The 15,951-nt window shown below is 39.6% G+C and overlaps 1 protein-coding gene across 6 annotated transcripts in view; it reads left to right on the forward strand.

The window, feature by feature from the left end:
* The window catches only part of LOC109471824 (transient receptor potential cation channel subfamily A member 1-like), a 20,465-nt gene extending 10,239 nt beyond the window's left edge, over nucleotides 1-10,226 (forward strand). For 4 of the 6 annotated variants that reach the window (XM_019771188.1, XM_019771184.1, XM_019771185.1 and 1 more), the window contains 18 exons: nucleotides 46-66; nucleotides 1,381-1,412; nucleotides 1,666-1,757; nucleotides 1,880-2,012; nucleotides 2,184-2,261; nucleotides 2,796-2,935; nucleotides 3,247-3,422; nucleotides 3,616-3,697; nucleotides 4,029-4,143; nucleotides 4,508-4,623; nucleotides 4,772-4,973; nucleotides 5,361-5,411; nucleotides 6,410-6,497; nucleotides 7,343-7,501; nucleotides 7,744-7,885; nucleotides 8,098-8,199; nucleotides 8,479-8,617; nucleotides 8,846-10,226. In XM_019771188.1, the coding sequence (XP_019626747.1) occupies nucleotides 46-66; nucleotides 1,381-1,412; nucleotides 1,666-1,757; nucleotides 1,880-2,012; nucleotides 2,184-2,261; nucleotides 2,796-2,935; nucleotides 3,247-3,422; nucleotides 3,616-3,697; nucleotides 4,029-4,143; nucleotides 4,508-4,623; nucleotides 4,772-4,973; nucleotides 5,361-5,411; nucleotides 6,410-6,497; nucleotides 7,343-7,501; nucleotides 7,744-7,885; nucleotides 8,098-8,199; nucleotides 8,479-8,617; nucleotides 8,846-8,872 (1,895 nt within the window). In that variant the 3' untranslated portion in view covers nucleotides 8,873-10,226. Of the gene's footprint in view, nucleotides 1-45; nucleotides 67-1,380; nucleotides 1,413-1,665; nucleotides 1,758-1,879; nucleotides 2,013-2,183; nucleotides 2,262-2,795; nucleotides 2,936-3,246; nucleotides 3,423-3,615; nucleotides 3,700-4,028; nucleotides 4,144-4,507; nucleotides 4,624-4,771; nucleotides 4,974-5,360; nucleotides 5,412-6,409; nucleotides 6,498-7,342; nucleotides 7,502-7,743; nucleotides 7,886-8,097; nucleotides 8,200-8,478; nucleotides 8,618-8,845 lie in introns of all 6 variants that reach the window. The other 2 variants (XM_019771182.1, XM_019771187.1) reach the window with 2 other exon arrangements.
* The last annotated feature ends 5,725 nt before the right edge of the window (nucleotides 10,227-15,951 follow it).

Raw genomic sequence — 15,951 nt, forward strand, 5'->3', positions numbered from 1 at the left:
ATGTTTTCAACAATACCTCTGTTTTCTGTTCCCTCCCTCCTGTAGAAGCATTTAAGAAAATTTCAGGTAACGTGAACAGTCGTATCCCATTACATGTATGTCTGGTGGTGGGGCAAGGGTATAACTAATAACTAACACACAAATGCTATGCAGCATGTGAGGAACTGGTCAGAAAGTGTTTGGGAGGTTTGTGTCAAAATAACTCGTTCAAAGCAAAAAAATTAGGATTTTACGCATATTTTTATTGAAAATACATGTATCTCACTCAAATGCTAGAACACTGTGACTAATTTGAAAGATTTGACAAAACCTTGCACAACGCTTTGCGGTCAAAGTCCCTGAGCATGATTGACTGCATCCTTGCAAGTTGCATGAAGTTAACATCACCGTATGCCGCAGAAATCATTGTTCCATCAGACTTGTACATGTACATGGTGGTCTTTTTCTGATGGAGCAGGAAGTAACAGTTACATGTATGTCAACTCTCTTAATTCTGCTGGCTCCCCTAATACATGTAGCTATGAAACCGGCACATTAAAAATGGTGAAGAAGAGAACTCCTACATGTGTGTAATGCAGTATCAGTAATTCCTGAGGTATTTACACTTCAGATACACAGAGTGGTGTTCAGGGCTGTCTTGGGAAGCCTTGATAACACTTTCTTTGATGTGACAGCCTTACTAGGGTACCCAGCAGAGTTACATGTAGAAAGTTGACATTACAGGCTTTATGACAATGGCACCATTACTAACAGCTACACTAACAAAATATAACGTTTATTGAAAAATTGGTACCAAGACCAATTTTGTGTCAAATCTTATAAACCTTGTTACGACCTACACTGATTATTAAGTACAATGGACATGGGCATATAAAGTATCACAGATTGTGAAAAGTAGTCACAGTCTGTTGTGAATTCATCAAGCTTTTGTAAATACCTGTACAGTTAATGTGTGATCATTGATATCACATTCATCTTTGCCATGTTTGAAAACTTGCATACTGCTTTGCAGTGGAAGGGCTTAAATTCACAACAACTTCCATTTGGTACAGATATTGTGGAATCACAGAATACTAAGTGCACTGGTCAGAAACAGACAGGAATGAATTATTAATTTAAAACTACAAAAGCCTCACAGATCAAGTTTTGTGTGAGAGCAACAGGTTGATGATATTTTTTTCAAATGGCAATAACATAAAAAGGTGGCCTGAATGATTAAAAATATTTCCCAATACAGTGCCTCAAATGATGATAAGCATTGCAATACATGTACATGTATATGTTACTGTATATGTCTGAAAAAGAAAATTATGTATACCAGTTGGTATTGAATGGCTTGGATAAGAAACTCATTTCATACATTATTTTTTATTTTCACAGGGGAAGCTGCTGACAGTCTAGCCAGCACACCAGTAAGTCTGAGCTACAATGTATTTCTGTGTCTAGTAATCAGGATCAGAATAGTTTTCTGTGTTTGAAATGTGTGTGTGCATGTTAGTATGTATGTATGTATGTTAGCATTGTGTGTACACTGTACATTATGTTTATTTCAACTGGGTAAGGTTGTTTGTGTTAACATCTTGCACTATTTTCCATGGCCAATACTGTTCCTCACATGTTGCATGACATCAATAAACTCATTATTTTTCATTCTCAACCCCACAGATGGAAGTAGCAGTGCAGTACAAACAATATGAGGTTCTACAACACCCTGTTTTCCTTAAACTCATCAATATCAAGTGGAAACAGTTTGCCAGGTAAATTCTTTTATTTGATAATTCAAGAAGCCTCAACATCTTCCACTTCTTTTTTAATTGCCTTCATTTCATACTACTCAACTTCAACATGTGTGTCTTCATTTTTAACCCAACTTGACCAGGAGAGGAGCATGGTTTTCCCTCTTCCTCAACTTCATCTTCATCGTGACGTGGACAGCCCTGGCCGTAGTGCCTGCATGGGAAGTTAGACACAAATACACATTCCCCCAGGACTGGTGGAGAATCATTGTCTCGGTAAGTACCTTATTGTGCTTTGGTAGTGTAATAAACTAGTGATCTCTGAGCATTGTATTGTACAGAAAATGTAGCCTTTTGCTTTAGTGTGTTACTTTACTGGTCATACAAGTGAATAAAGATTATACTGAATCAGATGCTTGACACACCATTTCCTCCACCTCTGTCCAGAGCATAGCAGTTCTACTGACGTTTTACCAGATCATTGTGGAGCTGAAGGAGTTCTTCTCAGACAAGCAAAAGTTCCATGTAAGTTCTTTACCTCGTACTCTGTTTGGATGACAGTTGATTTTAGTATGGAAATGTTTGCTGCTGTGTGAGAAACAAACATTACCTAGTACATATAAGACAAAGACATACAAGATAAAATAAGTAGAATGTTAGCAAAAACTATAATTATTATGTTTCATTTTAAAAAAGTACTATAACAATGATTGTATTATTTTTTCTGACACTTAGATGTAAAGAATATGCTGTAACATTTAACATCTTAAGTTTACATAAGTTAAACCTAAGAAAATATTTGGGTGCACTGTTCCACCCACATAAAAAAATTGGGTGCACAGCTCCAAGATTGCCACCCAGTATTTCAAGCCCTGGTTTATTTTTTATTCACTAAAATATACAGAAAAGAGCCTTTTAAAAGAGCCTTTTAAAAGAGCCTTTTAAAAGAGCCTTTGAAAAGAGCCTTTTAAAAGTGTATCCTGTAATTTCTGTCAATCCTTATGGCTTAAATTATACATGATGTTTCAATCTTTTCCCTGTATTCCTGTTGGCCCTCAGGCATGGCAGAAATGGCGAACAGAAGAGATCAAGAAAGACCTGACGTTCTGTCATCCACGCTGGCCTGAGGAGCGTGAATTCCTTCTCAGGGAGATCGAGCAGATCCAGGAGCAGAAATCAGTCTATTTCTCAGATTTCTGGTAAAGAAAACACCTTACAGATAATATACAGTAGCTGAAAGATAGAAGTATCTGTTCCTATAGTACGTTTTTTAATCATTGTATAATTTTGCTTCTAACTGTCATTTCCAGTCTGTTTTATTCACTGTTTAAAATCTTGTTTAACTTCTTCTTCTTGTTTAAGTGTTGTTTAAAGAGTTGGTCACCAAATGTAATGTATAAAGATTTATTACTTGAGAGTCAAATTAGTGTCCTTTTTCTTAGACAGGACAGCAGGAGTGTTTCATGAGATTGATAATTACTGTTCATTCTTTTTCTTTTTCCATCATCAGGAATTTGTTTGACTGGACGTTATACCTTCTGCTGCTGGTGTGTATAACAACACACATAGTGGACGTGTTTGCTCACAGTACTGAACTGGCCAGGTGGCACATCAGGATATTTGCTCTCACCATCATCATCATGTGGCTTCGCCTTATGAAGAATGCTCGTGCTTTCAGAGCCATAGGTGAGGTGCTAGGACAACATGTTGGCCAAGGCCACACCAGTGCTTTTCCTTGTTTCTTAGACTTTTTGAGTGAAAATGAAGTAAGAGAACAAGTTAGACTTTGGTTGTTATGTGATATTTGACAACATTTGTACAGACATATTATGACCTAAAATAAACATAGTCTTTATGAGCATAATGTTGTTATTTTCAGGACCCTTCATCGTCATCCTGTCCCATATGTTCTATGACATCCTCAGGTTCATCTACCTCTACCTGGAGTTCTACATTCCATTCGGTAATTACAGAATTGTTAATATTTTTTCAGTGAGATGCATTTTCATGCACATTGTATTGTCACGGTGCAGATTTCATGATTATACCAAATAAAAATTTATAGCTTATTACATTGAATTAAAGCTTACTAAAAAAAGAGTGCTGTTTTTTTTTTTTTTTGTGCCCCTGTATGAACATTAAGCCTTTAAATGAATTTAAACTCATTATTGTCACAGCTGCCCTAAATAAATAAGTTAATGTTAGACTTGCATTAAATAATTTCCCCTAATGTACTTCAGATTTTGTAATGATATTATGAGAATGTTAATGTAACAGCTGGTATTTTCCTCACGCCTGTGCCTTCTGGATGCTGTTTGGGGACAGAGGTGTGACAGGGTTCACGACGGTTCCCCTGCTGCTGTACTCCATGTTCCGCCTGACTCTGGTAGACGAGTATGATTATGACGTGAGTACATTGTGTGCTAACACACGAAGCAAGTTTGGGAGGGGTAGAAACAGGAATGGAAAAGGATCCTTTCTTGGAAAATGTTCATTGTGTAGTTTTGGGCTGTACATGATTTATACATCATGTGTAGCTTACTGCTAATGGTCAATGAACATCAGTTTTTGAACTTCACTCAATTTTTGTTTGGATCAGATTCTATCAATCAGAATGTATACTTTAGTACATGTAATAAAAGCTTCAGTTCGTCTCTTTCTACCAAGAGTTTGAGAATTGCATACAACAATTGTCTATCTAAAGTAAGGGCTTTTGATTATAGGACTGTATTACAACTTCTTTACATGATGCTTACTTGTGTCATGTGCAGGGCCTCCATGCAGAAGATGAGGTATTTGCAGACCTGTTGCTTGCCGGATTCTTCTTCGTCTCTGCAATCCTGTGCATCAATCTGTTCATCGCACTTTTGTCAGACACATTCCAAAGGTAGGGGGAAAGTCTTGGTAGTAACCTGATAGTTTCAATTAAGCTTAAGACATTTTGAATAGCTCTATTGCTGGTTCATGCACTACTGTACAGTATTTTATAGTCTGCACTAGTGGTAGTTGATATGTACTGTATGTATTTTCCACAGGGTTTACGACAATGCGGTGTCCAATGCCATCATGCAACAGGCACAGACAATCCTTGGGCTAGAGGCCAGCATGTCACGGAAGAAGCGAGAGAAGTTCAAGGCCATGATCCACTCCAAGTGTGCCCCTCTGCCAGAGTACTACGACGATGACATGACGTCTGCAGACGGGGAGGACCTACAGAAGATCACGTTCCAGATCATGGTTAGTACAACGATTGCTGACAGAACCCATGCTGCAGCTGGAGTTATTACAAGCTAAGATATGTTTGAAAACAAAGTATTCATTTGTATGAGACTTAGATGGAGGTCTATTCCCTTAATATCAGTTGTGACTTGAAATTTGAAAGACCTGAAAATGTAAACAGTCCAAATAAGTCCAAAGAGGTTAATTGCATTTGATATACAGTATGTCAGAATTGTGCAAGACCTTAGGATATACAATTATATATTGAAGATGAATGTCAAAGTTTTAAGATCTGATTTATTTACAAGTGTATGTCTTGCTGTTGTATTTCTTGTATGTCTTACAAGTGTATGTCTTGCTGTTGTATTTCTTGTATGTCTTACAAGTGTATGTCTTGCTGTTCAGGAAGAGGTTGAAGAAATGCACGAAATGATGAAGATGATGTACAAGCCAGGGGTAAGTAGAAACACAATAATCCAATCCTGGGACTGTAGAGATTCAGGGAATCATGATTATGAAAAATTAAGTAAAATGCCCACAAAAGTTCCACAGAAAACCCCAGTCTGTAAACATAGCAGTTCAAGATACAACTTACTCTTCCAAACAAATATAGTTTGTGAATATATGTGATAAGAGCAAGTACTTCTTTGTCAGAAGTTCCAAGGCAAATGATGTACCCCTGTGACTTACTCTATGTGTTCTGTCTACCTTCATTGTGCTGCCCAGAATGTTCTAGTTATGCAACATCCTCATCGTGTATTAGTAAGTACTAGTACTTGGTGTACATTGAAGCATTGTAGACTTGGGTTTTAAAAAAAGTACCAACTTAAAGTATCCCTAGTATTCCCTACAGTATGAATAAGTTGTCAACCTTCAGCTAAGAAGTCTTGAACTGCATTCTATGGTTATTTTCAGTAAAACACATCTATGAGATTTTGTAGATCACAAAATCCACTTATCATGAACTACATAATATACTATGTAATGCTGTACTATACTATACACTACATGCTAGACTTAAAAGAATATATATTTGGACTTAATCACCAACTTCAAAAGTCTTTCCAACTCTTATTAAGTTATCGTTTGTTTCAAAGCCTACACGTAGAGGAATGGAGGTTTGTCAATCCTATCATGATGACACTAACTGACACAAAATAGACGACAGACACACTGCATTTTAAAGGCAAAAGAAATGGATGAAATTGGAAGCACTTGTGCGTGTAGTGCACAAGAGTTAGAATAAAAGAATTGTCACCTGTAGTTGAATGTCACAGACATCACTCTTATTCTCCTGTCTAGCAAAGCTACATGTATCTCTTAAAATATGTCTTGAAGAAACATCTTTATTGTGATAATCATGTTATACAGCTGTTGTTAGAATAATAGTACATTTTTCTTCTTGTCAGTCATAACAAACGGCATTATATATATTAAACTACCCTTCATTTCAGGATGAGTCCACTTCCAGTGACCACCCCAGACCTGTTGTCTATCCTGCCAGTACTGACAGTGGGCTGAGTGACAGCCATCGGTCATCAGGTCAGTACCAGTACTTCCTATACATGTATTGTTAAGGTTGCATGTAACTCTGTGATGTTTTGGTATTATGCATCTATCTCATCAGAAGTTTAGCTCTGCAGACCATGGTTGCCATATACAGGTACATGCAACTATACACATATATGTGCCCAATGTTATTGTTCTACATCATCAATGTTAAATTGTCCTTACAAATCACTAATTAAAGTCAATGTCTTTGTTACAATACCAGAGAGTGTACGGGTAGCTGTCCATGGTAAGGTTCTCCCTTCTGGTCTATTCAGTTCCTCCCCTTCTCCCTCCTGTCCTGTCCAATAATCACACACCACAGTTTCAATTTCTCATTGGTGTTAAGCCAAGTACCAGTCCAGTAGATGCACACATATATGTAGCCTGTCAGGAAATACATGATGTACCACCCTGTACAAGATGAGATTAAGGGAACAATGTCATCTTCAGTTATTCTTCAGCACTGGATGTCTGCCTCAACGTCAGGGGAGACCTTGTCTCGGTATCTGCTTTTGAGGATTGCTAAGGAAATATTTTTTTCCACTTGTAATTGCTCATGTACAGTAGATACATTTCTGAGATTTTTTTCTACTGATCAAAGAAGCTACTGTACTTAAGGAATTCATCCACTAGCTGCACATTTTGCAGATGCATTGCAAAACATTATATCTCAGCCCAAAATCATTGTCTCTAAGAAATACATTTATCTTGTTTTCAGTATATACTTCATATGTGAGAATACATGATTGCATTGTATATTCCTTATATTACCAGTACAATAATGGCTTATGGTCAGTTAGGTTTAAACTCAACCTTTTCCCGACCTTTCTCTGCAGGTGCGATGGTGTCCCAGGTGCAGGAGGAAGTGAAGACCCTGCGAGATGAGATCAGCCACCTGCGGCTGCGCCAGGATGAGATGTTTGATCGCATGAGGCACGACAACAGTTCCATGAAGCACTTCCTGCAACACTTGATCGACATTCAGTCTCAGGGAGGTAAGGATGCAGTCTGTGATCATTTAAAGCTCACTTAATGGTACTTCAGATATACAACAATTATCTAAGGGTTGACAAGAAATAACTTGTCGTCTCTTTCTTGTTGCTGTATCTGTTGCTTCTTAATAGTTTAGTACAGATAATTATACCCCATGTTTAAAGCAGCCAAGGTAGAAACACGTGTACCATTATTGCATTGTCTTGATGTTGACAGCTTCTGTTTGTCTGTTACCCGTTTATAGGTCTCCAGCCAAGAGGAGGGGGTGAGAGTGGCCCGGTGGTGCGAGGCCCCAGCAGACTGGAGCCGCTGTCTGTAGGTGACCACGGCAGAGGGGATAGAATGAGGGGGTCACCCAGAAGCTCACCACTCACAAAAGAAGTCAGGTAGGTCATAGCTTGTAACTCTGTTTTTTGAATTGACAAATCCATTACATGTAATTATATAATTGGAAATGGATGGGACAAGGTGACAAAAGTTCTAGTTAACAAGATCAATGATTGTTCTCAAGTTGTAGGAGGTTTTTAGATACTCATTGGCCATCCCAAGGTTAGAAAAATTTCTGAGTGTAGCCCTGACCCACTGTTTTCCCTGCCAGAGATGACAGCCCGTTTGGTGCCCGTGACAGAGATGTGGAGAAGGGCCTGCCTGAGTCTTACAGAACCTCCAGCAGACAGAGGAGAGAACAGGAAATGGAGAGGTGAGGGCACCACTAAGTTTCTTTCAGTTGACATCCACTGAGAAAACATATCTGTAAAGTACAATTAAAGTGGTAACTTTCCATAAAAGACTTGCAAGATCAATACATTCTTCAAGAGCAATCTGTTGGATCAATACTGGTTGGACCAAAAGGGACTATGGTGCAATGCTTACCTACCTACCTAGTCACTCCACCTGATTGGGTTGTTTGGGGACAAGGTAGACAATATTTCCTCTCAATAACTATGTTTCCCTTCTTCCATCATCACTTGTTGTGAAGGCAAGACCAGTCAGACACACCGTCCAATGATGTGTCTCCTGGCTCAGATGACGGGCCTGATGGTGACATGCACGCCCACATGGCAGGTGGGGATGCGTGGCAACCTCCGCAGGACGTCAGGATAAAGTCAACCGTCAGGGTAAGCACCTTGTGATAGATTGTGTACCTGACATGGTCTCAAGTTTATTGACATGCCAATGTGCCATCATGGAATAACTGTTGAATAGTGTTGTAAAAATTTTGGATGATTTTGGTCTTGGTTGATGGATGTTACTTGTACTTGTTTGTGCAAATACTTTGTCTTGTATGTTAAACATTCTCAAATGCACACACTTTATGTTATTCTACATTTCTCTCTGTTGTACAGGGTTCATCGGGAACTAGCCATGCATAATACAGCATAGGCCAGCAACAGGCAGCTGATGATGTTTAGTGGTCTTCCTCTACAAATGTATGTGTGTAATCATTCAAAGTAGGTTTACATCATTTGAATACAGTACTCACATGTACATTACAGTACATGTGCATGTAACATTTAAGACAAATGGCCAGTAGGACTGGAATTTTACTGCAGCAGTGAAATATGCTCATCACAGCCTTAGCTTTTGACTAAAATAGTATGTTTTCCACCTACATTTTAGAGATATGGAGTACTTTGGAGATAGCCTTTAATGACTTACCTCAATCAGACTTTTAAGCTGTTTTTGTGATTTGTATTATATTATATTAGGTAAAACAACTCTTCTAAAAGTACCAAAGAGCCTTATACGTTTTTGCTGATTGGAAAATGCATTGTAGATTAAATGACTACCTTGTGATATTTAACAGGGGTTGCCCTAACATCGGACGCTTTTTAAGCGCTCGAACTCACGGTGCTCTATCGCTAGTTATCAGAGAGTGGTCAGGTTTTGATGCCTGATTTTTGAGAACATTAGAAAATGTAAACAACATACTTGGATAAGAAATTCATTCATACTATTCATGAGCCCTTCAAGCTCCGCGTTACATGCGACAAACTCTGTGAGACGTTTTCGTGAATGTACCTTCGTGAATGCGGCTATGCTAGACAGTGTGCCCTAACTTTGGACGCTGTCTTCAGGTGTTGATGATGAAATTAAGTAAACAAAAATAATAATAGAATTTTATGATATTTTAGCTTTCTTTGGACAGTAAAATTGTGATTGTGTGTACTTCTCCTCTATCGAGAGGAGGGTAGTATCTAACGCAATCAGTCCGTGTTTCCACTGAAAACCCCGGCTTACACAATTAATGCGGCCCGGGGGAATCATGGGAAATGCAGACGACAGTGGTGTTGACGTCGTTTTTCACGGGTCGGTTTTCTACAAAACAAACACTCAGAGACCCACATATTTACTGTTTTGTAAAGCTTTATTCCTTGTGTATGCAGCAGTTGTGTACAATCTTGGTACAGGTTTTTTCTTTCTGGCCATGAGCCGCCGCAATGCAGTGGCCCTCTTTCCAGCACCATTGTTATGATTGGTGAAAATGACTGATTTGTTTTATTCATACAACAAATCGATAAATGAATTTATGTCATACCTGGGCCGCGATTTTGTTCGATACGGGTGTTCCGGACCCGGCCATATTTTACGGTACGGCCTGGGCTTCTTTACGCATACGGCCCGGGGCTTACAAATGTTCCATAGAACGATTCGAACCCGTTTCGCCCTAACCGCGTGCACCGCTTTCGAAAATTCGAAGACAAAATTTTTACATCAGAATTGATGTTGTTGCATAATTTGGGTTTAGGGACACCAAATTTTCGCTCATTTCACATTAAAAGGCATGTTTTCTTGGGTGGGTATGACATAAATAGAATACAAGATGGTGTATTCCGCATCACCCTCGGTCCCAGCCCTCCCGTGGATAAGATCTCCCTCTGGCCTTTGGCCGTCGGACAATCCGACACGCGGTCGGGCTGGTACCTCGGGCGATATGGAATACACCGTGTTGTATTCTATATATATATAGACCTATACTTTGGATGCAAATAACAGCTGTATGCATTGACTATGTTTATTTGCCTTTCTAATTCGCGAAGTTAGTGGCAACAAACACAGCATACTTTAATTGCATAATAAGATCAGTAAAAACTCCATCGTTAGGGCACGTCCGAAGTTAGGGCACCCCTCCGTTAGTCATGTACTCTGTTTAATGAAAAATGTTACTTTTGATGATCATGATGACATTCTGAATTTGGTGACCTTTCTTACACTTTTAAGCAATCATGTAAAAAGGAAGGATATGTGGCAGCTAGTATTTCAAGCATTTTAGATTTACCGATAACTAAATGCTTTTAGTAGTGTAGTACTCGAACAATGCCAACAAAATCATGTTGTGGCACTCAGAAGTATCATCTATTGCCTTAGATATGATAGATATGGTAACATCTTGCCTTGGCTACTATATCAAGTGAGTTTTAACCTATTGAACATTAGCATACACCCATAACAAATGTATCAAACCATGTAGACCATGTAAACTGATACTAGTATGTGGAATTACTGAAAAACAAATGTTGTCTGTGATATAATGAATGTTTCTTTGAAGACAATCATCAATAATGGATGTGAATGTACTGCAGAAACGATATATTTTTGTATCATTACAAGCATCTTGAATAGTGTAGTAATGTTTAATGAGTTGCTTTGGTGGCAATTTTATCCATACATAATGTTGAATTTGATAATAGAATACATTTAACTTTAATATAAGTATATGTAATTTTTAGGGATCAAGCTCGTTATGTTGTTCAATACAATGATTTATAGTTTGACAGTTCTGTAGTCATGAACATGATGAAATGTAGATTTTTTTCTCTGCAATTGATGTATATTTCATGATTTGTCTTTCTGTAAGTAAGCCATTCAGATGTTGGCTAATTTTGTTTGATTTTGTGTTCTAACTTTTATTTGATTCTACTTGTCACAGATAATTTTAGGCCAGTATATGCACAATGTATTACAGTATAGTTAATGACTCAATTTCTGGATATTTTTTAATAAACAAATAATTTCCATGTAACCGATACATTCTGATTTTCATTACAAGAGTGCAGTTATTGGATAAGTACTCATTTTATACTATAAACTGATGGAAGTTATAATGCATACATTTGTATGTGTGATGTAAAGCGATAGACTGCTTGGAAAGGGTTATATCAATGTGGTGATGCAAAAACTCAACAATCATGATACATTTTGTATTTAATGTGGTTGCTCGAAAGCCTTCAACAATATTGAAACGATCATAGTACAATATGGGGGAGGGATCCTACTGAAATAGGATAAGGAAAATAACGAGCAGCGAGTGCGTAAACTAACAGGGTCTGTTGGCATGTTACGAATGACACGGCACTTCAGGTGCACTGCCCTGCAGCAAGAGGCCACTGTTTATCGTAAAAACAGCAGAGAGGTTCGGAAATTGTGTTGTTCAAAGTTTGTATTTGTAACCTTTCTGTTATCCCAAGGACATCCACACCGGCCTTAAGATTTATTTTTAGTACATTAACATTTGCTGCCACTCCCACAACGTAGGTTATACTTGCTAGTAATTAGGATTCTGTCACGATACCAATCGACTAGTAAGATACCGGCATGAAAATATATCCACAAAATTCCTAAGTTAGTCTTCAAGCAAATTTACCGTTGGCATGACAGTGGGCTTTCTTCATATCTTTTTGCCCAGTGGTGACCATTAAATATGCTTGTAGATTACAAAATCCCTGCCGCTCAATCATTGTGTTAGTCTCTATTAAGAGTTGCGGCAACAATAAAACAACGCAGTGCGTTTATTTTTGTGGTGGTGCATGTGATTATCCGCACGGTCGATTCATTCACAAAGCAAATTCCGGAGGCCTTTGCCTTGCGAATGAACGTCACTTCCAGAGGATAGCGTCGATTGTATGTGTCTTATGACACAATAGAAAAGTTCTTTGCCTCCGGACAAAATTGTTGACATAGCACTAACAATGCGCCCCATTACAAGCCAGAAGTTGCCAGCAATTGCTGGCCTTTTTTAGCATAGATCACATTCCTGTTGCACTTGCCCCTACACGAGAAAGAGGCTGTTGTCAGGGAAGGTCACGCAAGCTGGGCGTTGCCGGTCTCCATGTTATAGCTGTACAGAAGGACACATTCGTTTCACAGGTGAATACTTCTGATTAATTTTATGTAGGACTTTCCTTTCAACGAAGTGTAAATACGAGTAGTTCGTCTAGCAACCAAAGGCGCGCTTATCATAATCGTTTATCGGTGCGTATAGAGCATACAGAGCACAGACGGTAGCTTGAGGCTTGACAAGTGTCAGAAATAGGGGTCATCCTTATGTATACAAACTTTCTTATCAACAAGATGTGGAGTTCTGCATATACACTGGCAGCTGCTTCATGTGTTTTGTAACTCATCCTTGTTAATAATTATGTTGCACATGATGTCTCGGTGTTGTTGTCTGATGCCCTGCGGACATGCTAGACTCAGAGACATTATCAGGTGTGAGTTATCACACCTGGGTGCATCAGAAACAAAGCACAGCAGTAAACGGGAGGTGTTGGGTAATGAGTTATCAACAATGTACCAGTGATTACTGTTGTTAACGGACGGTGAGAAATTGAAATGGTCATGTTAATCCATTTCATCTCATCTTTGTTTGACAAGGTGTGAGTGTGACTGTTTCTCAAAAAGAGGGGGCTCAAATCAAAGAGCCCTCCGAATACACAATGCATCTCTCCCTATGGTCTTCAATTTCTTCCTACAAGCAAGATCTATCACATCGTCGCCTGCAAAACACACCGAAGTAAATCAGTTTTCAGTGAAATGGTCTCCATTCTGACAGCAACCAAGATTTGTAAAGCCTCTAGCTCAGCTACCAGAGCTTTATAATGCACCAGGACCGTCATCATGTCGTCCTTTATGGTCGGCCTACAGAGCATTGGAAGGAACAGGAAACTGGGAAGTTTAAACTCTTTTCGGAACAAGCCTCTCAGTGAAGAGTTCGTGATTTTTGTAGTCCATACAATGTCTAAAGTAACGCACGCCCATTACTGTTTTAGTAAGCCTGCTAAGATGGCGGCCCAATAATAGTATTCTACTGTGGACAAACGAGTGTCTAGACTACTGGATTTGTGGGACAAAATGACTAAGTGGGACACACCTTTCCGCATTCTTTTCTATCTAGGTCAGTTCTGACATGGGAAGATACGTTTTGGTTGTGTTTCTCAAGTTGTTTCAAATGAGGACGTTTATTAAATGCTGAATCCACAACAAGCGATGCCCCGAAATCTTGTAGAAATTTCGGCTACCGCGGTATACAAATGAGGTTCGAAAGCTAGCCCACGGACGGAATGGAACCTTCTCTCGCGGCTGGTTGTAGGATGGCCATTAAAAGAACGCGTTAAAAGCTTTTCAAAACTCTGTATCAAGATTCCCATCCGCCCCGGAGCCTGGACAGGAGGCTAGGGTGGAGCCACGCCGGGAAGACTACGTATAGTATACACACACGCAGATCACCTGGCCGTTGCTATAACTACGCAGTCAGATCACCTGGCCGTTGCCATAATTCAACGCACTGCGACCTCCCACCGCCTGCACCTTCCTTTCACTTTGACGAGGATATTCCCACCCATCCATCCCAAGCTCTCGAGGTTGGAAGTCATTGAGGTTTGAGACCTAAATTGTTTCTGTTCTTATGTGATCAGTTGATAAGTCAATACTAGTAATATACTATGTTTAATGAGATTAGAAATAAACTGCATTTGTGTTGTGTTTTATTGTGTTGTTTAAGTCTGACATATACATGTGAGATTGTAGGCTTGTAGAAGATTATGTTGACGACAGGTGTGAGAGGCAAACATGTGAGATACATTCCATGGCCAGTTCCTACCATTGAACATGAACTGTTGCGTATAGAAAAAGACTTCAAAATGGGGGGTCGCAAATTGGAGCTTCTATGGCCCTCTGGATCTTTTCTGGTATACTATCCCTTTATTTCGGCCAATTTCTACTATTTTTCCAGCGATCCGCGGTGCCTGGTAGAGGCTAACGTTCTAAGCAATCGAACGGTGATGAGAATGAAGTCTAACATTTCAACAGGCGTTAACAAGTGCTAACAGAATTCACCAGAGACGCGTCGCTGAGCCATCCGTGCTCACACCTTCTGTCATTCCCGCGAACAGCCCCCGGTAATGCCTCATTACTGCCTGCACCACCGATGTACAGTCAAAAAAACTTACCCTAACTCTCTGTATGAAGGACTAATTAAACTACGTAATAAAGGAACTTCTATGGCATCTCTAAGGCGCCTACGACTTTTGAAATTGGAAATGAGAGCTTTAGCCACTAAACTACGGTATAGCATACCTATAGTTAGGTTATTACGGACTGTGTACATAGCAAGAATCTAGAGGGTGATGACAGCAAGTTCAAGGAATGAGGTTAACTAAAGTCAAGGAATGAGGTTAACTGAAGTCTCACAACGCCTCAATTTGAGGCGTTGTGATGAACGAACAGCTGCTTGGGCGGGTTGTGGAATTTGCCGCGCCTAGAGGTGAACACGTCCTCTCTTCTAGCGGGCGGAAGTGAGGTCGGAAGTCACAGCGGATCACATCATGAGCCAAAATAACCCTTCTATGGCCCCACTCCCACTAAAATTGTCCGGATTGATTTGATCCGAATTCATTCGGGCTCGGTCCGGCTCGAAGCTGGATCAAAGCGAATCAATTCTAGTGGGAATGGGGCCTATAGTAGATTCCGGCTATTTGACAGCAAGCGTCATTTGGTTAGCTTTCCTGATCACCTGTTCCTCCTAACGTTTGTTTCGAAGAAGGTATACTACGCCTAAAACGCCCTAGGCCTAACCTTGTCGATACCTTTACTTGTAAATATACTAGTACCATCGTGGAATATTTATGGTGACCTGGTGAATATGACGGGTCGCTGCCCCGTCTCCTATTACAAACACCCCTTCCCCTGAATAGCTGTCAGTGCACGAATTTGTGATACCTTGTCTCTTTCTCTGTAAAATACTCCTCCTGGGTCCACGTAACAGACATACTGGAATGACAACAGTCGTTTCTTAATCTTATGAGTATCGGCGAAATCTAAAAACATCACTGTAGACATTATTGATCCCGTATTTTAGTTATAGCCAGTCCGTTACCGACAAATCGCAGGTGAGGGAAGTCACCCCCAGCAGCCCCCTTTTGATCTTGAAGCTCACCTTAGTTTATTATGATTGAATGCGTGGAACTAAAACAACTTGTCCTGGCTTCCACTGTAGCATCCAGTCAAGTGTGAACACTTTTCACACGATATGCTTGAGGACAAGATGAAACTTATAAAATTACTGACAGGCTTTTGTCATAATAATAAATAAGATTTCTTTGTTCACGCAAGGTTTCTACGGACCGTTTTAGTTAGTCTGAGAACAAGAGGAAGGTTGCAACGTTACAGATGT

The sequence above is a fragment of the Branchiostoma belcheri genome, unplaced genomic scaffold (assembly GCF_001625305.1).
Source record: "Branchiostoma belcheri isolate BF01 breed outbred unplaced genomic scaffold, Haploidv18h27 scaffold26, whole genome shotgun sequence".
NCBI classification, from domain to species: domain Eukaryota; kingdom Metazoa; phylum Chordata; class Leptocardii; order Amphioxiformes; family Branchiostomatidae; genus Branchiostoma; species Branchiostoma belcheri.